The following is a 26,087-nucleotide window of genomic DNA, read 5'->3' on the forward strand; positions in this document are numbered from 1 at the left end:
TTCTCCTGTACGGCAGTGTTGCTCTATTTTTCGTTTACGCAAAAGAAGGAAGGCAATAGTTTTGTTTACATTTCGCACAGTTTTGCTCTCCTTCTTTGACGTAAACGAAAGAAAGAGCACGGTAGTGTTGCAAGAGAAGAGTGCCAGATTTGATGTATGCAGAGTTGTCAAAAAAATTGTTCGTATATAACGAACACAATTTATAGCGGCCACCATTATAGCGCGTAAAAAGCTGGATACACTACTTTTTCGAATTTTGTTTGACTAAGGCGCAGTGGCCAAAAGATAAAAATCGAGGCAAAAAGAGCAACGCAAGTCTGACCACGCAAAAAAGTCACGAGTGTATGTTTAGACCACGCCAAAAAGCTGCTGATGTAGGGTAACCAACGTTTTTTGGACCCCATCAGCAGCTGTACATAATTTGGACACTTACAGCAAAATCAAATGGAAGTGTCCAAATTATGTACAGCTGCTGATGGTGTCCAAAATAGGTTGGTTACCCTATATAAAAATCAGTTGTTTTTTATATGGTCATAAATCATTCTGTACCTTGGTGACAAAAGAATGCATCTCTTTTGTTTACTGTTGTTGTTTGCCTCATTTTCAAGCACCAACACACAGATAACTGGGAAGCTCAATAGACCAAATCATCATACCGTCAATTGACATATACTGGCGCCCTTGTTTACATTTTGGAAAATTTTCCTTTTCGTTTATAGCGAATGTATCGTGTGTTTTAACATTTTAAAGTCATAATGGCGTTTTAAATTTATCCTAATGCTGTTTAAAACAACAAACTTGCCGTTTAACAGCTGAAACTTTTTTGGACTCTGCGGTCTGTTTGTAAACAAGGGCGCCAATATCTGCCAGATGACGTCACCTTGATTTGGTCTGTAGAGCTTGCTAAGGGATGCAAAAACTTATCGTTTTTCACTCAAACGCAAGGGGTCGGACACTCAGCACATTATGCCGCGGCACTCGAGAAATATCAAGCGGCACACCTCTAAAGCCTTATAAAAATAACATATATAGGGCTTTACACACCTCCGGCTCAATTTTGCCTATGAAATGGGAGCACTGCCAGTTGTCAAAATCCTCAAAATCATCTCGCGCGGTTGCCAGATCTATCAGATTATAACGAATTTAACAAATCTTGCAGTTCGGCACTTTCGGTACAGCATCGGGCACAGTTCGGCTCGTTTCAAGTCGCCTAACATAAAAACGGCTGTGCCGAGTGACCGACCCCTTGCTCAAACGTATGTTTTTTTACCGGGGTATAACTGGGGAAAACAAAAACAAACGTGTAAAATCAATGTAAAATCTAATAACAGCAACAACAAATCGCACGTCGATGTGTGTGTGCGGCAAACGTCAGCAAGCTCAATTCACCAGCTCGTCGAAAGAAAAACATTTCGATGCCCCTTGGCAGAGCTCGAAGCCCGCTGCCCGCCTGCCTCAGTTCGTGCTGCGCATTGAACGTATTCTTAATGACAGCTGCCATTAACAGTGCGTTCAATGCCAATTTTCCTATCAGCGAAACTGCTGCTGGCCATTATTGTCATTTTTCACTAAAAATAATTACATTTTTAATAGTTTTCGATCCTTAAACAGAAAAAATGTTAATCTTTCCTGTTGAATTTGTATGAAATCTATGCGCTATTGCTGCCAATTTCGCATTTTGTGCAAACCTCGTACAGGAGCTATCGTTTAAGCGTAATAGTGTGATTCTTGAAACATTTTCGGAGTGTAAAAATTAACTAGTTGGATAAACAGGGAATTATTACAGATTTGTGTCGCTTGCGTTAGTGTTACAAAATCGAAAAAATGTCGACTGGTCTGGTGGACAAATCGTTCGCCAGTAACGATGAGTTGTTCTACCTAAAGTGGAACAATTTTCAGAAAAACGTCAGCACTCAGTTCGAAAAGCTACGCGAAGAGGACGATCTGGTGGATATCACGTTTGCTTGCGAGGGTCGAAAACTAACAGCTCATAAGCTGGTACTATTTGCCTGCAGTCCGTTCTTCAAGGAACTATTGAAGGTAGGATAATAACGAAAATGCTGTTAAACGCTGATTACTTTAGTTGGGGAATATCTTTTGCAGAAAAATCCTTCGCCCCATCCTGTGTTTTTCATGAACGATGTTAAGTATGATGTGCTGAAGGCAATTCTGGAATATATGTACCTTGGAGAGGTACATATTACCAATGAAAATTTAAAGGATTTTATCAAAACAGCCGAAGGATTGCAGATTCGAGGTTTGAGCAAGGAGAATAATGTAAGTGTGGTTAATTTCAGTTTAATATGCTAAATAGTTTGGAAATAATTTAACCCGTTTAACCCGTCTGCATGGTTGGAGATGGTAATTAATAATGGTTGCTCAAAATAAACGACAGTTCAGTTAATTTTCGAATTCCACTCTTACCAACATTAGGCTTTGTCCAACACACAGGGTGACATTGTGATGCCTCCGTCAGCGCAGATACCATTACGAAAGGACGACAAACAGGACGTTGCCGTTGAGAACGTTCACCTGCTTGATGAGTTCTGCCGGAAACGCCCAGAACCGGGTGAAATAAATCATGCCGCTCTTATCAAACGTGTTAAAACGATCGACAGCAGCCATATTGCGACCGTTGGAGGACAAGATAGTGGTAAAACATAATGGGAAACGAAATTTGCCAGATGCGCATTTTGCAGTAAACCTTTTGTTAATTCTAGGAAATGTAGAACCAAAGGTCGAAATGGTTGAATATTTGGATGCGGATGGTAACAATCATCAGTCGCCCACGTACTGTACCATGGACAACTTTACAGAGAAAAATGGACCTCGAAATACGATTGCACACATGAATCAACTTACTTCTAGTAAAATCTTGACCTGAGAATGAGATTATTTACTTTGTTAACCGAGTCTTCTTTTAGCTGGATTCGCCCAAACAACGAATCAACCTAGCGGTTCAGGACACCAGCAGCAACAGCAACAGCAGCAGCACGTTCAGCAACACGAGTACAAATCAGAAGAGGATAGCAGCTGGATGGACAAGTCGCTAGATAATATTTCCGTGAACTCCGAGCAACAGAACGTAAAGTACAAAAGTGGTAAATCCAGCAGTAGTCGTTCGAACCGCTCAGCTGATGATAAAACTAACTGCTTGACTCCTCGTTGCTGTCCCGTGTGCTCGCGACTATATTCGAATGTATCAAATTTACGGCAGCACATGCGTCTGATTCACAATCCAACCGCTGTTTGCTGCCCAATCTGCCAGAAGCACTTCAACTCGGAACTTTATCTAAAGCGGCATTATTCTTCGATCCACTCTATCAACCCCAACAGTCAGGGAGGGGACGGAGAACTTGTGGATCAGAAACCTCCTGCATCTCAGTTGGCTGCCCAGCAGCAACAAGCTCCGCAACAACAACAACAGCAGCAACAACAACAGCAACAGCAACAGGCCCCACAACAGCAGCAGCAGCAACAGCAAGCGACTGCACAACAAACTGCGCAACCTCCGACCGCTACCAACACCTGGAATCCATATCACCATCACGACACGACACAGTTGGTAAACCCTTTTATCAAATAATCACTGGTAGTCACCGACAAAGGTCGGACCCCTCAGCATCAGCAGTGCTTCTCTCAGTTGGTTACTATTTGCTCGATTGGTCCTTCGATAGGCTGGCCGCCTAATTAGATGGAAGATAACTGCAATCACCTAGGTTTGTTGCTTTTATTTTCTATAACTTTCATCTCTTTTCAGAAGAGCCTTAAGGAGAAATGAGTCGTCATTGATTCTGTAAATTTCAAAAACAGTTTGGTTTGTTTGAAACCAAAGTTCTGTTCATGAAAATATAGTGGACCCCCGTTCGTTTGAACGATTCCTCATGCAAACTAATGGGGTTACTTTTTAATTTGAACAACTGGTAATCCATAAATATGCTGGAACTTGTGTGAACTGGCCGCCCTACTCTTTGTTATTGTTTTGGTGGTTTGATTCAGTTAGCAGTTGCAAGCAACGAATATTTCATTCTCCGATCGGATTTCTATCATAATCGTTGGGAAAACGCAATGTGAAACAGATTAAACACGCTAGATCAGTACAAACAAATCGCGTTTTCGCGCATTGTCTGCATAAGCAAATGATGCCATGTTGAGAATGACATTTGAACCATTTTTAATTTGCACGTCGTGCAAACCAGCGGGGTTCAAATTAAAAAGTGTTCAGATTGAAAACGGTCAAACGAACGGGGGTCCACGGTATATGATCGGTGTTCAGATTGGCAAAAAGAATGCAGTGTATGGCATTTCTAAGAACAGAGCCCCCGTTTTGGGCCTAAAAACTGCTTCCCAAAGTGGGCTGTCCGACGAAAAATTAATGACTGCTCATTTCCCCTTAAAAGGTTTGAACTTTCTCGATACTGTCTAGTTAAGTCTAGAGCATATCTTCAAATCTAAATTTATTCACATAAATTGAACAAAGCAAGATGCATGCTTCTTTTTCTTTTATGATTGACAAACTACTCGTCATATTATAATAGGTGTGGTTCTTAAATTCATGTAATTTATACCTTGGTATTGAAAGTATGAAAAACTTACCTCTATGAAAAACAGTAACAAAAGTCGATTGAACATTGCTTTAATACGGACACGTGCGGGAAAGAAAAAATCATCAATTACAGTTTTATTTATCAACACATTACAAACGGATATGTAAGTATATGGGGTTCTGCCAGTTTTCATGTTACTATCGAAGACCAACCGATATTAGTAGAAAAACCGTGAGGGAAGGAACATGCCAGTGAAATATGCTTTGAAAAACTGTCCGGTTCTGAAATCAACTCCAGTGAATTTTAGTTTGAAAGGCTTCTGATTCATATTTGGAAACAGATTTTACCCAGCTCTGTCATATTGTACAAATGAAACTCTACAGAGGCAGAAGAAATTAACCTGCTTTGAAGTTAATTGAATTAAATCAACCGTTTGCAGAAAAGCTCGCACTGCGACGAATCATAATATCTTAAAAAATAACTATGATAAATGTAAGAAATCTAAACATTGTCCTCTTCAAGGATTGGCTATTCAAAGTAAAAATCGTTAAAGTGATTTTTTTTTAAATGTAAACTAAAACTGTACTTAGAGTAAAAATAAGTGGAGAGGACGTTTTGGCATGGGACATACACATAACATGCGAGAGAAAAGTGTGAACTATATTATGACTACACAGAGGGCATTTTGCGTCGCTATTCTCACCCCACCTTGGGTCAGCGCGTATTAGCACCAGTAAGAAGTAGAGAGTTTTAACTTTATTTAACTGTTTTTATCGGTTCTACCAAGTATAATTTCTTTGTGTTGATTGTACCACTTCACGTCGTAGTCTGATTGAGATCGACTTTATTTTTGTTTGCGACGACGAAATAATATATACTTATGGGTTGATACTATCTGACAAATTAGTACCGTAAGAGGAAAGATAGCATACTTAGGAGACGTAAGATTAGGGAAAATATTGGATAGCTATAGGTTCAATAGTGCAAGAAAAACGCCATGATTTACAGGAGACAGAAGGATAGGTTCAGAAAATAGAAACCCTAAATGTGGTTTGGCATTTGCATGCTGCACATTATTTGCCTGTAAATACAGTTGTCTTAATGGCAAATTTATAAAGATAAGTAATAAAATGGACATTTCCTCAAAAAGTAACATAGTGAGTTTTATTTGCATCCAATCTTGACCGGTTTACTCTTATTAACGTTGTAGTTAACTAGTGATGTTATTGGCCCCACGATAAAACTGAACCTTAGCGTGGTGTATTAACTAATATGTAAATTAACAACGATCACGTTTAATTCTGAGTCTGGCGTGGGTATTTATATATTAGAATATTTTGTATTCAAGTGGGATTCGGGGTAAATATAACCAAATGTGATTCTTGCGTTGTTCAGAAAGTACTTACATTTTGAATAAGAAGAAGACCAGCACGGGGATGGCAATGTTGCGAATCACACGCGAAAGAGTATGAGAAACATAGCCATCAACGCTTACGCCGCACTCGCAGGCGTAAAAGAAACAGCCGCCAGTGCTGTGTGCAGACATTCTGCTACCCACACACTCGCGCACGCACATCGTGTTCCTGCATAGCTTATTCCCGAGTCGAAACTCGTGGGGAATCAGCTGCCCATGAGGTTGGTGGCACACTGAGATACAAATTTTACATTACTTTTTCTTCTTCGCCCTCGATTCTACTCGCGGGCGGGAGTACGAGCGGTCGCGAGTAATCAGTATCAACAGATCGGTCTGCAACGACGAACTATGAGCGACTACTGTAGCTGTTAGCTAAACACACACGCGCCAAAATTCGTTGCAGTTCATGAAGAAATAAGAGCAAATGTGGAGCGATATAAACAAGCACGGAACATGCAAAACTCGGTCTTCCGGAGGAAAAAGCGCCAACAGGAAGAACGAGATCGCGAGGCGATGGAAGAACTGTACCGTGCTAACGATAAACGGAAGTTCTACGAGAAGTTAAACCGTTCGAGCAAAGGCTATGTGCTGCAGGCCGATAGGTGTCGGGACTCAGACGGTAATCTTCTCACGAAGGAACGTGAGGAGATCGAGAGGTGGAATCAGTATTATGGCGAGCACCTTAACCATTGGCGGAACTAGCGCTCATTTCTAGGGGGGGGGGGGGGGGGGGGGCTATAGCCCCCGGCATTTTTTCGACCATTTTATTTCCTTGGCATATATCTAAAATTAAATGTACATTGATGCATAGGAACTTTAAGTTGTGATGCATATAAAAATTACTCTCAAGTTTTTATTATGTAAAGTTATCTAACTATAGTTTTTTCTTAAATTTAAAAATCCAGCTTAATTTTTCTAGGGGGGGGGGGGGCTAAATGTCTTCTAGGGGGGGCTTAGCCCACGCAATACAACTCCTTTCCGGATGTCAGGTTCGGTCCCTTCAGAGATTCCTCAACGCTTGGCCTTGTGGTCCATCCTGAAACAATCCACCTTCGCGAACCCACTAGCTTCATTACATTTGCAGTACAATCGTGTCTGCCATGTGCGATGTGACCTGTCCGATTGCATTTAATGCTCACGTTCACGCTCAACCCGGTGAGTGCTTGCACACGTCGCACGGAGTCCATTGTTATCCAGATTTTTACGAGTCATAATGGTGGACGTGTTCGTAATATTTGAACAACATTTATTGACATTTCTCTAATACATCGCACGTTTTCTTTCCGTACATTCCTTGAGTTTTACCGTGAACGAGTGGAAACAAGACGTGCGATGGATTAGTGAAATGCCAAAGATGCCGTTCAAATATTACGAACATGTCCGCCATTATGGCTCGTAAAAAGCTGGATAGTGTGTGTTACTCACACATCAACCATATGCTCCTGCAATGTCTCTCTATATTGGCGTAGGGCCAACCCTACGTTGGCTTTTAATCTGAACACTTTTTAATTTGAACCCCGTTGGTTTGCACGACGTGCAAATTAAAAATGGTTCAAATGTCATTCTCAACATGACATCTTTTGCTTATACAATGCACATAAACACGACTCTTAGAAATGATACCCATATAAAACTTTCTTTATTAAAACCTCTAACTACTGTAAAAATGAAAAACTAAAATACATATATTTCAACCCGTCACTTCTCGGATGTATTACATGCCTTTTTGTACCAGTGTCCTCTATTTTCACCACTTCGAAACCATTTATGCCACTCTTTACTCTTGTGGCAAGCAACGCACGAAACGAAAAAGAAGGTAATCATTAGCTTCATTCGTTTTGTCCTTTTCACTCAACCGCTGATACACATATGTCAATATCTGTTGTGCAATGCTGCCAGAAAATCTGAAAATTTTAATAAACAGTGCAGCCGAAACGAATTTTTTAAAACTCAACATTCGTGATTTGGTGAAAAGAAACTCACCATTCTTGCAATTTACATTGTTTGAAAAATCGTAGTAAATTCTAGAGTCAACGAAAAAAATATATTTTTGCACCATTATCACTCGTATTGGGAGTACTTTCGAGAAAAAATAAGAACAGAAGGGGTATGATCTGACGGAAAACCTCTATTCATAGTCATGAATTGTATATGAAGACACGCACGACTGCAAAACAACTTATTGTTCACTTGCGATTTGACATACTCTAATCATTATACAATTCCAATGTGAAATTGACATGAAAACGATTTAATGTGAACTTTCTATTACGATTTTGTGTTATCTGGGATACTTGCAGCCATGTGTGCTACTCACATACGTACACCTGTATGTGTTACCCACATGCAGGTAGCCATATGTGCTATCAACTTATATGCAACGGTACGTGCTACTCACATACGTGCACCCGTATATGCTACCCACATACCTACAACGTGCAGCTCAAGCTGCAGATGCTGATACCGACATACGTCATACATATTACCGACATAAACCATCCACGTATTCAGCTTTTGTGCCATCCACCTTCATGAACTAGGATCTGTGTACGTCATATATGCTGCCCATATCCAGCTTTTTACGAGCCATAATGGCGGACGTGTTCATAATAATTGAACAGCATTTTTGACATTCCCCCAATACATCGCACGGTTTCTTTCCGCGCGTTCACGGTAAAACTAAAGGAATGTACGGAAAGAAAACGTGCGATGTATTAGGGAAATGTCAAAAATGCTGTTCAAATATTACGAACACGTCCGCCATTATGGCTCGTAAAAAGCTGGATACATCCCAACCTATCCAGCTTTTTACGCGCTATAATGGCGGACGCTATAAATTGTGTTCGTAATATTCGAACAATCTTTTTGACAACTCTGCATCCATCAAAACTGGGCACTCTTCTCCTGTACGGCAGCGTTGCTCTTTCTTTCGTTTACGCAAAAGAAGGAGAGCAATAGTTTTGTTTACATTTCGCACATTTTTGCTCTCCTTCTTTGGCGTAAACGAAAGAAAGAGCACGTTAGGGTTGCAAGAGAAAAGTGCCAGATTTGATGTATGCAGAGTTGTCAAAAAGATTGTTCGCATATTACGAACACAATTTATAGCGGCCACCATTATAGCGCGTAAAAAGCTGGATACAACATCACTCTCACAAATCTCACACGCCACTCTACAGGATTACCGCACTTACTAGTTTATTTGTTTGTTTATTTGTATAAAAATATCAACAGGCCTACTGGCCCTACTGATACACTTAAACTAGAATCTACGTGCTAGTGCCAGGAAACGAGTTTTCAGTACCTCGCGGCTGACGTTTAAGTCGAAGCTATGTGTAAATCGATTGAAATGGCGTTACAGACCGATGATTGTGCTAAATGTGCTATAGTTGGTTCGCCGATGCGGTACACGCAGAGATGGACCGTTGCGTAGAACACGACTTTGGGTGTACAACAAAGTTTCGTTAATTGGTGGTTCGTTAATTGGGTGTTCGCTAATTGGGCTATATGACAACTTGAATGTCAAAATTGTATGGAATTTTCGAGTTTAGAAATTTCTAACAACTGTCAGTCGGCCCAATTAGCGAATCAGCTGGAGTGCAATCGTGGCCCAATTAACGAATTCAGGCTGTATCCAGTTTTTTACGAGCCATAATGGGGGACGTGTTCGTAATATTTGAACAGCATTTTTGACATTTCCCTAATACATCGCACGTTTTCTTTCCGTACATTCCTTTAGTTTTACCGTGAACGCGCGGAAAGAAACCGTGCGATGTATTGGGGGAATGTCAAAAATGCTGTTCAATTATTACGAACACGTCCGCCATTATGGCTCGTAAAAAGCTGGATATGTTGAGGTTCGCGAGTAGACATGGGCAATCCACTCTCGAGGTCAGCATGTCGGCAACTGCCATTGCTCTGATCAATGTTGCAAATTCTCATCACGATGAAGACTCATCACCTGCTCGTCAGCGATTTGAATTTTATCAACTGGCAACTCTATCGTATCCTGATTGCTCACGATGAATCACCGACGCAAAAACTGGTAAGCAAAATATGAATTGATTACGCTCGCAAATACTCGCTCGGTATCTCTGTCTCACACTCATCGCTAATCATCGTTAATCGCTGTCATCCAACCAAGAATGTATTTTGCGATGAAACGTAAACAAGCATATTTTTTGGCCAATTACAAAAAAAAATTGCTCGTTCAAATATAAAACGTTATTCGTATCATATATAATAATTATGAACTTGTCAAACATCAACATATACTTGCGACGCCATACACAACCAGTAACTTCAAGCGGCACACGGACAAACAAAATAGTTTCAAGATTTAGTTTCAATGAAATGCAAACCTGGTGCAATATTATTATTATCAATTGGTGCATCGAAGGTTCGAAGCCACGAAAAATAATACATCTTCTTCTAGTGTGACTAACGATGAAGGCTGATAATAAAAATACCGTCGGCCACTGTTCAAAATTTGATCCTGTCAACATGTCTGATAAATTGCTTATATCTTCTAAACATTTGCAAACGTTGCTGCGTTGCTGGTGCTTGTCATTGTCACGAAAAAAAGATGTATGCTGCACTTAACGTGAATGTTGAATATTTATGAAAAAATAATATATGTTAAAATAATTTTATGAGATTAAAAGTATTCTGGGTGTAGAAGAACGTTGGTGTTTTGAAGTGCATTTATGTATTATGTCGCAAAAATGTATATTCCAAGTATCTCAGGTGAAAAACCAACATAAGTGTTAGGTACAAGTTTTTTTGACGGTATAATTCAATATCCGAAAGCGCTTTTGCCTGTTTTCCAAAATTGATAAATCACCGCGATGAGCCAAATACGAGGTATTCGTGTTTAATTGCATCACTAGCGATCAAATCATGCATGAAAAAGAGTGAGTGGTAATTCGCTTTTCTCTCACTCTCATTAAATAATTCTCAGCTAGAAAATCATTGCCAGAGAATTTGACGTTATGGAATCACCTTTGAGTGTGTTTCGAACCGAATCAGTACTTTTATCGATGAATAGCAACATTGGCTCTGATCACGTCGCGACGAGTGTTCAACGGGTCAAGATCGATGAGTCTGCAGCGTTGTTCATAGCAGGGCAGCTGAAAGGGGTCGTTCCAGGGCAATCTTCGAAGTGCAAAACGTATGAATCGGCGCTGCACTGACTCGATTCGGTCAACTCCATTTCGGTGGTACGGACTTCACACAGGAGCGCAGTACTCAAGGTTGGACCGGACAAGAGCACAGTAGAGAGCTTTGAGGCAGTAGATGTCGTTGAAGTTCTTGGCGATCCGCATGATAAATCCCAGATTCCTGCAGGCCTTATCGACAATATATGCGATGTGCTGTTTGAGGTCGAGCTTAGAGTCAAGCAGTATTCCCAAGTCCTTAACACAATTTTTGCGGCGTAGAGGCACGTCTGATAGAATGTAGTCGAAAACGAGAGGGTTCAATTTCCTTGAGAATGTAATTATTTCACATTTGTCGGAATTTAGCAGCATGCGGTTGTCTGTGCACCATTTTGCAAAAATCAGCAGCTGCTCTTGCAGGAACGCGGCGTCGGACGGACTATCGACTTTAGCATACAGCTTCAGATCGTCGGCAAAAGAGAGTCGCGGGCATTTAAGCCAGGAAGTTGACATCGTTGAAGTAGATGAGGAAAACCCAAGGGGTCGGTCACTCGGCACAGCCGTTTTTATGTTAGGCGACTTGAAACGAGCCGAACTGTGCCCGATGCTGTACCGAAAGTGCCGAACTGCAAGATTTGTTAAATTCGTTATAATCTGATAGATCTGGCAACCGCGCGAGATGATTTTGAGGATTTTGACAACTGGCAGTGCTCCCATTTCATAGGCAAAATTGAACCGGAGGTGTGTAAAGCCCTATAAATGTTATTTTTATAAGGCTTTAGAGGTGTGCCGCTTGATATTTCTCGAGTGCCGTGGCATAATGTGCTGAGTGTCCGACCCCTTGGGAAAACCAAAGGTCCGAGATGGCAACCTTGTGGAATTCCAGAGCTAGCAGTGAAAGGTCTGGAGGTGAACCCGTCGATGCTAACTTCTAGGTGGTATATTGCTTAAAGAATGCAAATATAGGTGCATACACAACAAGCTCGAACAATTTTGATATTGAGTTTAGTGCAGAGATGCCGCGATAGTTATTCACATTTCTCCTATTCCCCTTTTTATGAACAGGAAACATGTATGCCGATCAGAGATGCCAGGTGATTTTTTGAAAAGTCTTCACAAATCAAGAAAATGTCTTCATTTGTCTTCTTCCGGCTTTCCAGATTTTTTTACCCATTTGAATTGCATGGTGAAGACATGTCTTCAAGTGAAGACATTTCAAAATAAAAGTCTTCTTTGTAGCAAAAATGTCTTCAAAATGAAGACATGTCTTCACATTTGGCATCTCTGATGCCGATTTCCATATTGTTGGGAAGACACCTGTACTGATTGATAAACTGAACAGGTGGCTCATCGGAGCAGCCAAGAGGTTGAAATACGCTGGAGAATTTCCGCGCGAATAGTTGGGAAATCTGTTCTGTGTTACTGGCAGTTTCACTACCCAGGAACATTACCGAAGGAAGCCCGTTGTCCTTCCGCTGTTCGTTGACGTGCTTCCAAAAGGATTTGGGATTCCTTTTCAGTCTACGTTCGATGTTGCTCAGGTAATTCCGGAAACAGGAGCTCCTATCTGACTGATAAAATTCATCCAGTTTCAACCCGGATTGAATAAACAAATTCGACATTAGAGAGCTTCATTGACACACTTTGCCCTGTCCTACCCTATTAAAGTAATCACTGATTACTACGCACTCATTTACCTTACTGAAAACCCCTTGGCATATTATCTAGATCTAGTACATAAAGGTTCATATCTCCATCTAGTACCACGCTGAATTCGTTTCATTTTCATTCCGCGTTTTTCCTCGACTGAAGGAAGACGCGTGTGAATTTTTTCAAGATCAAGTTTGCTTGCAAAAACTGGTGTTAAGTGCTAAAGTCCTAAAAATTGTTGTTGAAATCGTACATCAAGGTCCCTAGAAGAAGCAGCAAACAGAAATGGCAGATCGTAAGTAGTTTTACAGCGTGAAATCAACCTAGAAAATATTGGCTCTGCCGTGGCACACGACAGGCGCACTATCCTCCATCTTGAAAAATGCCGTATAGCAAAAATGTGATGCTGCAAAATCGATTTTTTCCGTTTTTGTAGAATATTCCGGCTACGGCCAGCAGGATTACGGCGGCCAGATGCAATTTTCCGTTCCACCACCAGCGCTCTCGCAGACCAATTTCAGTCAGCCTCCCCCGTTGTCTGGCGGCGGTGGGTATGGTGGTGGAGCCGGCGCAGGTGCTGCCGCCGGCGGAGGATACGGCGGTGGTCAGCAGCAAAATGCTGCCCCCAGCGGCGGCGGTGGTGGTGGTGGCTATGGGGGACAAAATGGTGCGTAAATCCAATTAGTCGCCTAACGTCACTTTGGTTCGCTTGTGTGTGATTTGAATGCTTGTTTTTTTTTGAATTTTATTTTTGAGAGAAAAATTGAAGTAGTGGTTAGTGACATAGTGCAGGCTGAAGCCGCGTTGGTTGGCGCGTGTGAAACGGCAGAGCCCTTATGATGATAGTGTTTTGATTTGTGACTTCAGCCTGCGGTATTTCATAGGCCGGCCTCTTATCACAAATGGCGATTTGGTGTAAAAGCGAATTAATAACGGTTTTTTTTTTCGTTTTCAGACTATAAATCGGGTAACCGCGACGGTGGTTATGGTGGTGGAAACCGCAACAGCTACGGCGGCGGAGGCCAGCCAGGCGGCGCCAGAGGTGGTAATCAATCTGGAGGCTACAGGTGAGAATCGATTCCCCTGTCTAGTCGATATACTGCACATACTACCGTTTACCACGAAACACTTGAAACTGTTCCGCTGTCCGCATTCCCGAAAAGACCATCCTAATTTTAATTTGAGTTCAATATTGAAAGTCAGCTAGCAAATTCCTATTCTGTTAGGTACAGGTAATTGAAACACATTTTCACACTTGCTAGTTGATTTTCATGTGCTCGGAGAAATTTGTCCTTTTGTAAAGTATTCCTACCCATCCGTGTCCATCTTTTCCTTTTCTTCCTGTATCCTGGTTTGAATACACTATAACACTGTTCAGTCTATTTTCGGAAACTGGACGACGGCGGGCAAATTGTAGTTCTTTTAAGCAATCAACTGTCTACCAAATTGCATTTTATATATGTTTACTTATATGTCCTCCAATCAATCATCATCAATTCAAATACTTCTCAATCAAAACAATGCAAATGTGTAACGAAATGGTTTGGTTTCATGTGTTATAGCAGTGGCGCCGGCAACAAGGGTGGTTATAATAGCAAAGGTAAACACCGATCGACTGTTCGGTGAAAAACACTTTTTTTTCACTGTATTTACTTACCTATTTTCCTATGTAATTTCGTAAAAAAAAAGAAAACGTACAAAATCAACAATGAGAGTATAACAATCTAAAGAAAACAAAGAAACAATGTTTAGCTTTTACAACTATGTAATTAGAGTTCATGAGTATACCTACTGTTTTCGTGAGGTTGTCTATCATCAGATCGAATGGGTCTTTATTGTTTTTTTTTATTTTGAGTATCGATAGGTATGCTTTAAGTGAAAAGTTCAAGTTTTCGTTATTTATCCCAAGCTGATTTCCTGAATCGACATTTACACAGCTTCGTGCGACTTATTTCGTTTCGATAGCGAAAGCTTGAACATTTTTGCTCAACAGAAAACTAGTGTCATCATCGCCGTAAATCGTTATTCTGTGAAATTGTCTAATTTTGAGATCCAGCTAGGTTTTACACGAGGTAACAGTTTTTGGTACGTAACGTAACCATAGCGACCCGCTAGTATGGGGAGTGTCAAACTTTAAAGTGAAAATTTGGAAAATGGTTGGGTAAAGCAAGCTATAATTTTAGTTTAACACTGGTCGGCATGAAACAATTGGCCTGATACAAATTTAAACTGAATATTCATTAGCACACTGGAACACTTATTTATATATGTATCCTAAAATAAATTAACTGGTAATAGCATAATATAAGAGTTCCGAACAGGAAACTATCAGATAGTTCTTAATAACGTTTTAAGGGTTATGGACATCTTCTTCAACTGCTTGAAATCATCAGAATAATTTTATTCATTTATTCATTCATTCATCAAGATTTTTAGTTTTGTTGATTTTCCCTCCCGTAATTTCGTATGCAGTTGAAAAAACTTCGAATAGTTATTTTTGTTAATTTTTGCTCATACGATTTTTTAGAACGGAATTTCACTGGGACTGGTTATCATTCATGAAAAGGTTCAAGGTTTTCCAGCATTGAGTTTAAGGTTGTTCGAGTAAAATGATGGTACACGTCCGTGGAAAATGTGATTCAGCAATTTAGGACAGGTCAACCAGCGTTTTACCTAGATTTCTTAATTAGACAATTTTACAACACATCATTTGGTATCGAAGAACGTAACGAGGCGAAGAGTAATCACAAAAGAGTATTAGAGTTTTCCTACCGAAAAAGCGTAACAAATTTAGAAGCGTATTGTTTCGACAAGAGTTAGTAACATGTTCAACAGTAAAATCAGTAAAGCGTTAAAGAAGAGTAATCGGTCATACTGTAGAGTACAAATATCTTAAGAAAACAGCAAAACAAAAACGAGGCCCCAGCTTCCGGTCAACACTAATGCGTACATTCTTCTTGTTCTTTTTTGTCCTGTCATTCTTTTTCCCTCTATCCACTCGAACCGTCACTCTTGCCGATTGGTGGTTGGATGCTTAGGCGAGGGTGAAATGGTTACCCAGGAGGATACGATCTTCATCCAGGGTATGACACCGGAGACAACCGAAGAGGAAATCGCCGACTATTTTGGCGCCATCGGCGTCATCAAGGTGGGACTTGTTTTTTCGTTGTTTCTTTTTTACAATCACAATCTGATTTTACCCATTTAATGTTTTCCGTAGAAAGACAAGCGTACCATGAAGCCGAAGATATGGATGTACAAGGACAAGGAGACGGGTCGCATGAAGGGCGAAGCCACGGTTACCTATGAAGATTCGAACGCTGCTCAATCGGCCATCGGTTGGTTTGATAATAAGGACTTCAACGGGGGTGTCGTAAAAGTGTCCCTGGCTCAGCGTTACAATAACTGGCAAAACAAGGGCGGAAACCGTGGCGGATTTAACAAAGGCGGCGGCGGTGGTGGTGGTGGCGGTTTTGGCGGCAATCGTAAGCTCTTTGGCGCACATTTACTGAAACAATTTACTGATTGCTGATTTTGTAACTGCTGCAGGTGGCGGAGGCGATCGTGGAGGCTATGGTGGCGGCGATCGTGATGGTGGCAATGATCGTGGTGGCTCCCGGGGCGGTCCAGGAGGCGGTGGTGGTCGCTTTGGTAGTGGAGGAGGTGGCGGTGGCGGCGGCGGCGGTGGAGGTGGTGGTCAGGAACGGGAAGGAGACTGGGCCTGCGGAGAGTGCAGTAATAAGAATTTTGCCTGGCGAAACGAGTGCAATCGGTGTAAAGCTCCGAAGGGTGACAGCGCCGGTTCGGGTGGTGGTGGCGGCGGCGGTGGAGGTGGATTCGGAGGCCGCGGAGGTGGCCGAGGATCGTTTGGTGGTCAACGCAATAGCGGTGGCGGCGATCGTGGTGGATTTGGCGGCCGAGGTGGTTCTCGAGGCGGAGGCGGTGGCGGCGCTATGCGTGGAGGGTAAGCTCGATGTTCTATTTTTTTTAAGAATGAAAATTAACAAATTTCTTCTTGCAGTGACCGAAATCGTGGCGATCAGCGGTCAAGACCCTATTAAACAAACCTATTCCCGCAGCAACGTTGTGTTGCGAAAAAAACTTTAATTTTAATACTGTTTCTTCGCCTCCATCACTCATTTCATCGATTTTATACGACGGCTCTGCCGTATAATTTGTACAGTAATGGTTCAAATCTAATGTCTATCACTTGACGACGGAACAGAAACGGTTTGTCTGTAAGCAGTAGCACGTTTCGTATGAATGAACCCTTGTCATCTAAGCGCTCTGTATCCAGGTAGCGTAGTATAATTAGCTTATAGCAGATGTATGCGCGTGTACTGTAAACAACACGACCGCCAGCATTAGCACTAGACGTAAGGCACAAAACAAAATATTTGTGTTAGCCAGCTTCTAAGCCAGCGCAAACGGTAATGTCGAAACAATAAAACATTGTGGAAAATAGCTGTGTCCATTTCTTAAAAGAAACTTACATGATCGTTTGACCATTGCCTGTTTGGATCCGTATTAATCTTTACACGGCACCTAACCTTAAGTCTGGTGTGAAGTTTTCGTGTGGTTTCTTTTGATTCCCTTTGTGATCTAAATTTTTTGCTGGTGGATTTATTACTAGGGTAAAGAACCGGTTTTAACCAGTCTTAGCGGGTCACTGATTGTTTTACCTTATTACAAGCGATGGATTGACTAAGTGGGGGATATCAGCATACTAATCTTCTTGCTATCTTTAGTTCTTCAAGCTGTTACCATTGGAAGACACTATTGTTGTGCTAAACTTTTGATTTTCCGCTTTAAAAGTTGGAGCGGTGGAACCAATTTTGATCAGACCGAACATAGGGCCCTATTTTGTAAGTCACGTCGACCTACTCGACTCGACTCAGTCACTGTCGAGTCACTGTCACGTCGAGGGAAATTGTGCATTTTGTAAGTCGACTGAATCTGCTCGAAATGACAAACTTGCTTGAATGTCAGCTGTCATGGTGAAAGTTTTCGAAATGTTTCTGAAATATTTCTCGGCGCAACAGATCGTTCAAGGGGTTTCCCATCATGCATACAAGTGCGTAGTAATCGGAGATTTCTTCAAAGTTTTAACGGGTTTAACGAAGAAATCGTGTATCATTACCTATATAAGTAATAAATACAACAATTAATAACAATTTTTAGTAATTACAGGTATTTTACAGTAATCGCAAGAGCGAGATTTGGATTAATTATTAAAATAATCAGAGTTAACATTTTGCTGCTGTGTTACTGTAATCAATGCTATTGGAAACCCCTACACATCGTATTTGTTGTTGTTTTGCTTGATAGCCGAAAGTGATTAATCGTTTCTGTTTCTGTAACTAATGGAAGTAAAACTTCCAATTTTTTTATTTAAATTCATATATATCGTATTTTAAATAGGAGAAATCCAACTCTAGTGGTTTTATTCAAACTGGTAAATACAGTTCCAATATTATAGTTCTAATTAAGTGAATAGAAGTGCTTCAATAACTTGTTTATTTTTTTGCCTGCAGGGCAATCCATCATTTACACCTCAAAAAGTGGTAAAATCGGTCACGACAGCTGGGGCCAACATTATCAAAGTACTGAAGACACCGGAGAAGCCTGTTATGCCGCATTTGTGCTACTTACGCAAAATTTGGGATTCGAACAGCCTTACAACTCAGATCTGAAACTGGAAAGTGGTAGAAATATCTGGCGTTATCTGGCTGCAGTAGGACCGGCATAAAATTGAGGCTATCTACGCCGGGAGGAAGCGATGGTACCGGCGATTTACCGTTGAACCGTCGATGTATGATATATGATGGCTTTCATGCTAACATTGATGGTCGACCAGGTACGGCCTTTCGCTTGATATCTAACAACATAGAGAACTATTAGGACATCTAAAAGCAGGTCAAGATTACTACGTATACGTCTGAGATTCTAAACAATATAACGATGTACGTGTTTCGATCATTGTTGTTTTTAGATGCTTGGTCCGATCAACGCAATCGTAAACTACCGCTAATTCAGGGTCTAATAGGAAAACTAATCTATCGCGTATTGATTGTTGTGAACACACATGACTAGTTTGCCAGTGAATATATTATTTATACAGCGACCATTCTTAGTGCCTTAACGCGAGCTGACATTGCAATATTCGCCGCCTGTTTCGCGTACATTTCCGATGTTAGAATGATGGCAGTTCGAACAAAATAACAATTTTGGATGCAACTTATCTGAGTACGATATCAATGAGTCGCACTGGGATAATGATTAGAGCGATGGCGGCACGCTTGTTCTACTTTTCTATGCAGGCTGGTTACTGTACGTGGTGTCCAGTCTGGTAGCTCTACGGTCGATGATCTCTAAAATGGTACCCGCCGAAGTGCAGGGCATCATCTTGTCCTTTCTGTCCGTGTTCGATAATGCACCATCGCTGTTCCGTCGAGTTCTGTACCTTCGGGTGCACAAAACGTCGATCAATACATATTTATAGGTGTTCTTATAAATGGCAACCCAAGCAACCGTGTTCATTTTGACTTTGGGCGACCACATATCACTGAAAGAAAGAACTTTCGAAAATGGTGCCGCTGGACAACTGAGAAATGGACTGCCTAATGGCCATCCCAGCAACTAATGGAACTGAAGCCGTGGAAAATAAATAGCTGCTGCTATAAATTATTGGATTTGAATAATTGAGAGACTTCGTAATGGTCACAGCGAAAAATGGTAACCAGACTGTAAGCGTATTTTTTATTTTAAGAAAATCGTATTCGTTTTATTAGTTACTACTTAGTAAAAAGCATTAATACATTCGCCATCCCAACTGCTACTTTAACAAACGTCAATTATTGAAATTAAAGAAAACTAATAGTGGAATTCAATCGTGATTTTTTTTAAATTCCAGTCTTTGTCTTCCGGCCCTTAAAATACTTGAGTCAAACGTCAATTAATCCTGGTCGTCTTGTTCCTACCTGATTTGAGGCAAAAATTATCTTTGCAGGATGGTTGTCCGGCATTCTTGCAACATGCCCTGCCCATCGTATCCGCCCAGCTTTAACCACCTTTCGGATACTGGGTTCGCCATAGAGCTGTGCGAGTTCATGGTTCATCCTCCGCCTCCATACTTCGTTCTCCTGTACGCTGCCGAAGATCGTTCTCAGCACTCGTCGTTCGAAAACTCCGAGCACTCCTCGAGCATTGTCCATGTTTCATGCCCGTAGAGAACAACCGGTTTAATAAGCGTCGTGTACAGGGTGTATTTTGTACGGGGACTAGTCTACTCGACCGCAATTGCTTGTTAAGTCCGTAGTAAGCGCGACTTCCGCTAATAATAAGCCTCCGAATCTCACGGCGGGTATCATTGTTCGCCGTTACCAGTGAGCCAAGGTATACAAATTCGTCGACTACCTCAAACTCATTGCCGTCGATCAAACGGCGTCGTTCGGCCTCGATTCCGCCGGCCAACATGTACTTGTTTTAGACGTATTTATCTCAAACCCAATTTTTTCTGCTTCGCGCTTTAGTCTGATGTACTGTTCAGCAACCGCCATAGATATTCTTCCGATAATATCCATGTCATCGACAAAGCAGAGGAATTGACTAGATTGGATTTGGATGAAGATCGTGCCCCGCTTGTTGATATCCACTCGGTTAATAGCACCTTGTAGCGCTATGTTGAATAGCAGGCATGAAAGACCATCACCTTGGAGAAGCCATCATTCTCGTCAATAATTTTCCATAGCTCTTTCCGGTCGAGGGTATCATATGCGGCTTTGAAATCAACAAACAAATGGCGTGGGAACTCTGTATTCACGGCCCTTTTGCAGGATCTGTCGTAGTGTAAATATTTGATCCATTGTAGACCGACCTTCAGCGTAGCCGGCTTGGCAAGTTCCCACGAATCTGTTCGCAATTGGTGATAGTCGGCGGAAAATGATTTGTGACAGCACTTATAGGCGGCATTGAGAACGGTGATCGCTCGATAGTACTCATAATCCAACTTGTTGCCCTTTTTATAGATCGGACAGATAACCCCATCTTTCCACTCCTCCGATAGCTGCTCCGTATCGCAAATTCTAATAATTTGCCGGTGCATACAAACGGCCAGCTTTTCTGGTCCCATTTTAATAAGTTTCTCTCCGATGCCATCTGATTTGCTGTTCTTTTGCTGCATGATGGCCTCCTTAACTTCGCCTATCGTTAAGCTAGCACTTCTTCGTTTGTTGGACCGTCGAAATCGCTTTCCCCGCCGCCATGGTTTTCCGACTGGGCGTCATACAGGTGTTCGTCGAAGTGCTGCTTCCACCCATCGGTCCCCTCACGAACGTCTGTCAGAATACTGCCATTCTTATCCGGATACATCTCGGCTCGCGGACAAATCCTTTGCGGGATCTGTTCAGTTTCTGATAGAATTTTCGTGTTTCCTGAGAACGACACAGCCGTTCCAATTCTGCATATTCCTGCTCTTCTAGGAAGCGCTTTTTCTCCCGGAAGATTTAGTTTCGCTGCATCTTCTTCTGTTTGTATCTTTTCACGTCCTGACGTGTGGTACTGCGAATCTTGGTCGCCCGCACAGCGTTCTCCTCATCCATCACACTTCTACAATCATCGCCAAATCAATTGTTTCGCTGATTCCGTGCTACAGCTTCGAATGAATGCGCGTAGTTTGCGACGAAGTCTGGCTGCTTGAGCCGTGCGATATCTAACCGAGGATGGCGTCGGTACCGTATGTTGTTCACAAAGGAGTGTTTTGGGCGCATCTTATCCATCACTAGGTAATGGTCTGAGTCAACGTCATAAATCAAATTGATTGTACAATTTTTCTTCCATATCCAACCGGATCTAGTAACTTTGCTCATTATCCCTTAGAAACATTAAATTTGTAGCCGGCACCTCCACATACAGGATTATTAGGAGATATTTATGAAAATTAAGGATATTCTTTTCTTTCTTAATTTAGAACTGTTAGAGATCTCCGTACTAGCCATGTACTTATCCAGAATGAAAGCACTTTCTGAATAACGAAATAACCGAATTTGGTAATTTTTATTCAAATCTCACTTGAATTCACAAAACTATATTCTAATATATAACCACATTCAGTCATTTTTATTCAGATTTATTATTTATTCAATTATAAATTTGTAACATTTGTTTGACGACAAATCTATACCTATAAAGAAGGATTTCTGTCTGTCTGTCTGTCCGTATGTTCCTTATAGAATCGAAAGCTACTGAACCAATCGGCATGAAAATATGCATGTAGAGGTTTTTTGGGGCCAGGAAAGGTTTTAGTGATGGTTAGAAACCCCTCCCCCCACTGAGAGGGGTGGCTCCCATATAAATGAAACACAAATTTCTGCATAACTCGACAACTAATCAAGCAAATAGAACAAAATTTGGCATGTGGGTGTTTTCGGTGACAAGAATTTATTCTATGGTAAATTGAGACCCCTCCCCTCTTTATAAGGGGAATTATAACTCCTCTCCTCTTTATACATGCTTCCATACAAATTTCCTCTTAACTCGAGAGCTAATCAAGAAAATGAAACCAAATTTGGCATGTGAAAGTTTTCGAGGGCAAGAATATTTTCTATCGTGAATTAGGATCCCTCCCAACTTTAAGAGGGGGGGCTCCTATACAAACGAAATACAAATTTCCTCATAACTCGAGAATTAATCAAGCAAATAGAACCAAATTTGGCATGTGGAGGTTTCTGGAGGCAAAAATATTTTCTATGGTGAATTAGGACCCCTCCCAACTTTAAGATGGGGTGCTTCTAAACAAATGAAATACAAATTTCTTCATAGTTCGAGAACTTATCAAGCAAATGGAACCATATTTGGCATGTGGGTGTTTTTGGAGGCAACCATTTTTTCTATGATGAATTAGGACCCCTTACCTTTTTAAGAGGGGGGGGGGCATACAAACGAAATACAAATTTCCTCATAACTCGAGAACTAATCAAGCAAATGGAACCAAATTGGACATGTAAGTGGTTTTGGACGCAAGATTTTTTTCTATGGTGAATTGAGACCCCTCTCTTCTTTAGAAAGCGAGTTATGGCCCATCTCCCCTTTAAGAGGGTGGGCTTCCATACAAATGAAATGCAAATTTCCTCTTATCTCGAGAACTAATCAATCAAATGGAACCAAATTTGGCATGTGGGAGTTTTAGATGGCAGAAATTTTTTCTATGGTGAATTACGATCCCTTCCCCTTTTAAGAGGGGAGCTCCCATACAAATGAAATTCAAATTTCCTTATAACTTGAGAACTAATCAAGCAAATGGAACCAAATTTGGCATGTGGGAGATTTTGGAGTCTTGAATTTATTTTACGATAGTTAGAGACCTCTCACCCCTGTGGTAGGGGGATATGGACTCTCATACAAATAAAACAGACATTTTTGCGAAACTCAAAAACTAATCGAACTCGAGAAATTCGAGACTCTTCCATAAAACATTAGTCAATACAAGACCACAAAAACTATCTATTGTAACACTAGATCATTCAGGACGAGACGGTCGCGAGTGTTGCCGGTGACCCGCCGTCGGAAGCGCCGCCCACTGGGGGGCTTGCAAAACTCGAGATTGTGACAAAGATCATCCGAGATTCATGATTTATGTACAACACAGGTTAATTTGTGGCAATACGAAGTTTGTCGGGTCAGCTAGTAAATATATAAATCTCTCCTACTGCTGCATGTACGAAGAAAGTTAAACCTTCTTATAAAATAGAAAATTTTAAAGTAGATGTTTGAAAATGACATTGATTTGCTTAATTAAAAAACACTGCCCTGAATGATTGAATAACTTACTAGATGTTTTACTGAATGTACTGAATGTTTTACTAAATGTTTATTACCGAATAAAAATTAATCAGATAGTTAGTATGAAGTCCTCATTTCACTTGTCCTCATTACAATAAACAATTAGCTGATACTTTATCATATCTCTTCAGTGACGGCACCGTTATTTAAACATTGATCTTCTTCGCATTACCTTTTAATAACTCATTTGTCATACTAATTTGCAGACTTTTTAATTTATTTAGAACATCAATTAGTTACACAAACAAAAATTGTGCCCGGGGTGGTTAATATCTTACGCTCTAATGATTAACATGTTACGTTTTTCGTTGACGCTTCTAGTTCAGTAACTAATTGCTCTGCTGCATTGGTTTCCGGTTGCTGATGACGGGGACCGCCGCTTTTGCCTCCACCTCGACGGTTCGTTTAGTCAAGGGTTGAAACCATCAACTTAGTGCTCCCAGTTCACTAGTTCCGCCTATTCCAAGCCCGGCTATCGCCAAAAGGCGACTCGTGCAAACTCCCTCGAACATACCATGGCTTCTAAGTGCTGTTTACTTCGCCCTGTGCTTATTTCGAACGTTGAATTCTGTCGCGGTTGCGCTTCTTTAGACAACACCGCCACCACCTGACGGAACACGGTTTGAATAGAAAACTCCGCCTCCGGATATTCCATTATACGGCTTGGCCTTGGTCCGCCACCGCCACCGGAACGATAGGCTCCTCCACGATTACTGCCGCATTGTGCCAGCTGCGATTTCAATATTATCCAGTCTCATATCGATTTTGTCCCCGCTTTTGGTACTGGGATTTGTTGTTCTTATAAGCCACAATATCAATTTCAAAACAAATGCACCTGCAACGCAAACGTGATAAAACTATTTATTTTGCAGCGAACTAGCAAACAATTAAAATTTACCGCAGTTCTCTCGACCAGCCAGAAAAGAAAGCAAAGTTAATCGGAGTACTACCACGAACGATTTTCACTGGGGCCTCCGGTGACCTCCGGGAATTTCCTTCAATTGTTTCGTTTCACACAATTTTCTTGAATAACACCGGGAGAAAAAATCGCGATACCAATTTGAAAACTAATTCACGAGGCAATACGAAGACGAACGCGACGTAAACTACTTGTTTCACGAAGAATAATAATAAAATACTGAATTACAAACAACTAAACAATTAAACTTTCCGTAATTCGATTGAAAAGAAAACTAACCGGCAGCGGCAGTCAGCACGGGCAAAACAAAACAAACTCACTCGACGCTTGGTGACAGTTCAGTCACTAACTTTCGAGCAGTCGGCTCTGTGGAGTAACTCGACGAAATCTGTCGAGTGTGACTTACGAAATACCAAAATAGGCCTGTCGAGCAAAGTGACACTCGACGTGACTTACGGAATAGGGCCCATATTTTCACCCTCAAGGTGCTTTTTTAAGCAATCCTGAAATCTAAATTTTTTTACGTCCCCGTAAAAAATTCCTCGAACTATTCCCCCTACTCAGTAAGTTCGCGTTCCTATCCGCGACCTACTATTGCGGCGGTTATGAAAAATCCGCATGCAGCGGCGGTGATAACGCGCTCAGGAGATAACCGCGAGATAAACGCAATATTAAAATTTAGGTTTTATGGTTTGCAGTTCCAAAAAATAACAGTTTTCTAGCATGGTTTTGATGAAAAACAATTGATTTAGTAGATTTTCATGTAATAAATTGCAGAAATTTGCTCTGCGGTGATCTTTTGATGGTTTGGTTCAACGGTCAAGATAACCGCGATGTGAGGATTTTTCTTGCAATCTGCAATAATTTATTTTGTTTATTTATATTTTATATCATCTGACAAATTTGTCTTAATGAACTAACATAACAATCAAAATGCACTAGACCTAGTAATTTTACTTTTAAACAAGTGCGAAGGTTCGCCGAACTCGAACAGATGCTCAATACTAGTGAATAACCTCACACTGAACGCTACGGGTTCGAAAAAGCCAAAGTTTGTACGGTGAAAATCGTTTACTAGCATGGAAGATGGTCTTAATACACGTTGCGATGCACGGAAGTTCATCATGGACAGGAGCTTCGGCGAGTCAATGTCGCCATTCAGCACTTTGGCCACGAGTAATACCTGTTGAAGTTTGCGACGCCGTTCAAGGGTATCCAGTCCAAGCAGACGACAGCGATCCGGATAAGGTGGAAGATTATTTGGATCTCGCCAGGGTAAGTCCCTTAATGCCAGGCGTAGAAATCTTCTCTGTACACGTTCGATGCGCAAGTTCCATGAAAGCTGGTGTGGAGTCCAAACCACGCATACGTTTTCAAGCAGAGGACGTACAAGGGAGCAGCTTTTAAACAATGAGGATCTTTGAAATCCCGGCCTATTTTTGCGATGAACCCAAGTTGCTTGCTCGCTTTAGAAACAATTTCCGTTCGGTGCCTATCAAACGTCAGCTTACTGTCCAGGATAACACCAAGATCGTTGACATAGTCGACTCTATTTAACGCTTGCC

At 41.3% G+C, this 26,087-nt stretch overlaps 2 protein-coding genes across 4 annotated transcripts; both read left to right on the forward strand.

The window, feature by feature from the left end:
• The first annotated feature begins 1,579 nt into the window (after window positions 1-1,579).
• LOC128738656 (uncharacterized protein DDB_G0283357-like) lies at window positions 1,580-5,677 on the forward strand. Its single transcript, XM_053833967.1, has 5 exons — window positions 1,580-2,040; window positions 2,104-2,277; window positions 2,434-2,653; window positions 2,721-2,867; window positions 2,925-5,677. Exons 1-5 carry the CDS (start codon window positions 1,825-1,827, stop codon window positions 3,584-3,586), a joined length of 1,419 nt encoding a protein of 472 aa, XP_053689942.1. The 5' UTR covers window positions 1,580-1,824; the 3' UTR covers window positions 3,587-5,677.
• A 7,242-nt stretch (window positions 5,678-12,919) lies between these two features.
• Window positions 12,920-17,217, forward strand: LOC128732673 (RNA-binding protein cabeza). Of its 3 annotated transcripts, XM_053825966.1 has the most exons (8): window positions 12,920-13,059; window positions 13,201-13,431; window positions 13,720-13,831; window positions 14,327-14,364; window positions 15,803-15,912; window positions 15,985-16,249; window positions 16,314-16,728; window positions 16,786-17,217. In XM_053825966.1, the coding sequence occupies exons 1-8, from the start codon at window positions 13,050-13,052 to the stop codon at window positions 16,823-16,825; spliced, it is 1,221 nt and encodes a 406-aa protein (XP_053681941.1). In that variant the 5' UTR covers window positions 12,920-13,049; the 3' UTR covers window positions 16,826-17,217. The 3 variants fall into 3 exon arrangements, with proteins under 3 accessions (XP_053681941.1, XP_053681960.1, XP_053681951.1); XM_053825985.1 differs by lacking the exon at window positions 13,201-13,431; XM_053825976.1 differs by lacking the exons at window positions 12,920-13,059; window positions 14,327-14,364 and having other exon boundaries at window positions 13,207-13,431.
• The last annotated feature ends 8,870 nt before the right edge of the window (window positions 17,218-26,087 follow it).

Source organism: Sabethes cyaneus, chromosome 1 (genome assembly GCF_943734655.1).
Source record: "Sabethes cyaneus chromosome 1, idSabCyanKW18_F2, whole genome shotgun sequence".
Taxonomy (NCBI): Eukaryota; Metazoa; Arthropoda; class Insecta; order Diptera; family Culicidae; genus Sabethes; species Sabethes cyaneus.

Bases quoted from the DNA above. Each gene is read 5' to 3' on its own strand.
- LOC128738656 (XM_053833967.1), top strand. From the start codon at position 1,825: ATGTCGACTGGTCTGGTGGACAAATCGTTCGCCAGTAACGATGAGTTG. The intron at 2,041-2,103 runs GTAGGATAATAA...TATCTTTTGCAG, and splicing joins TCTTCAAGGAACTATTGAAG to AAAAATCCTTCGCCCCATCC. The intron at 2,868-2,924 runs GTAAAATCTTGA...GTCTTCTTTTAG, and splicing joins CATGAATCAACTTACTTCTA to CTGGATTCGCCCAAACAACG.
- LOC128732673 (XM_053825966.1), top strand. The intron at 14,365-15,802 runs GTAAACACCGAT...TTGGATGCTTAG, and splicing joins GGGTGGTTATAATAGCAAAG to GCGAGGGTGAAATGGTTACC. The intron at 15,913-15,984 runs GTGGGACTTGTT...TGTTTTCCGTAG, and splicing joins GCGCCATCGGCGTCATCAAG to AAAGACAAGCGTACCATGAA.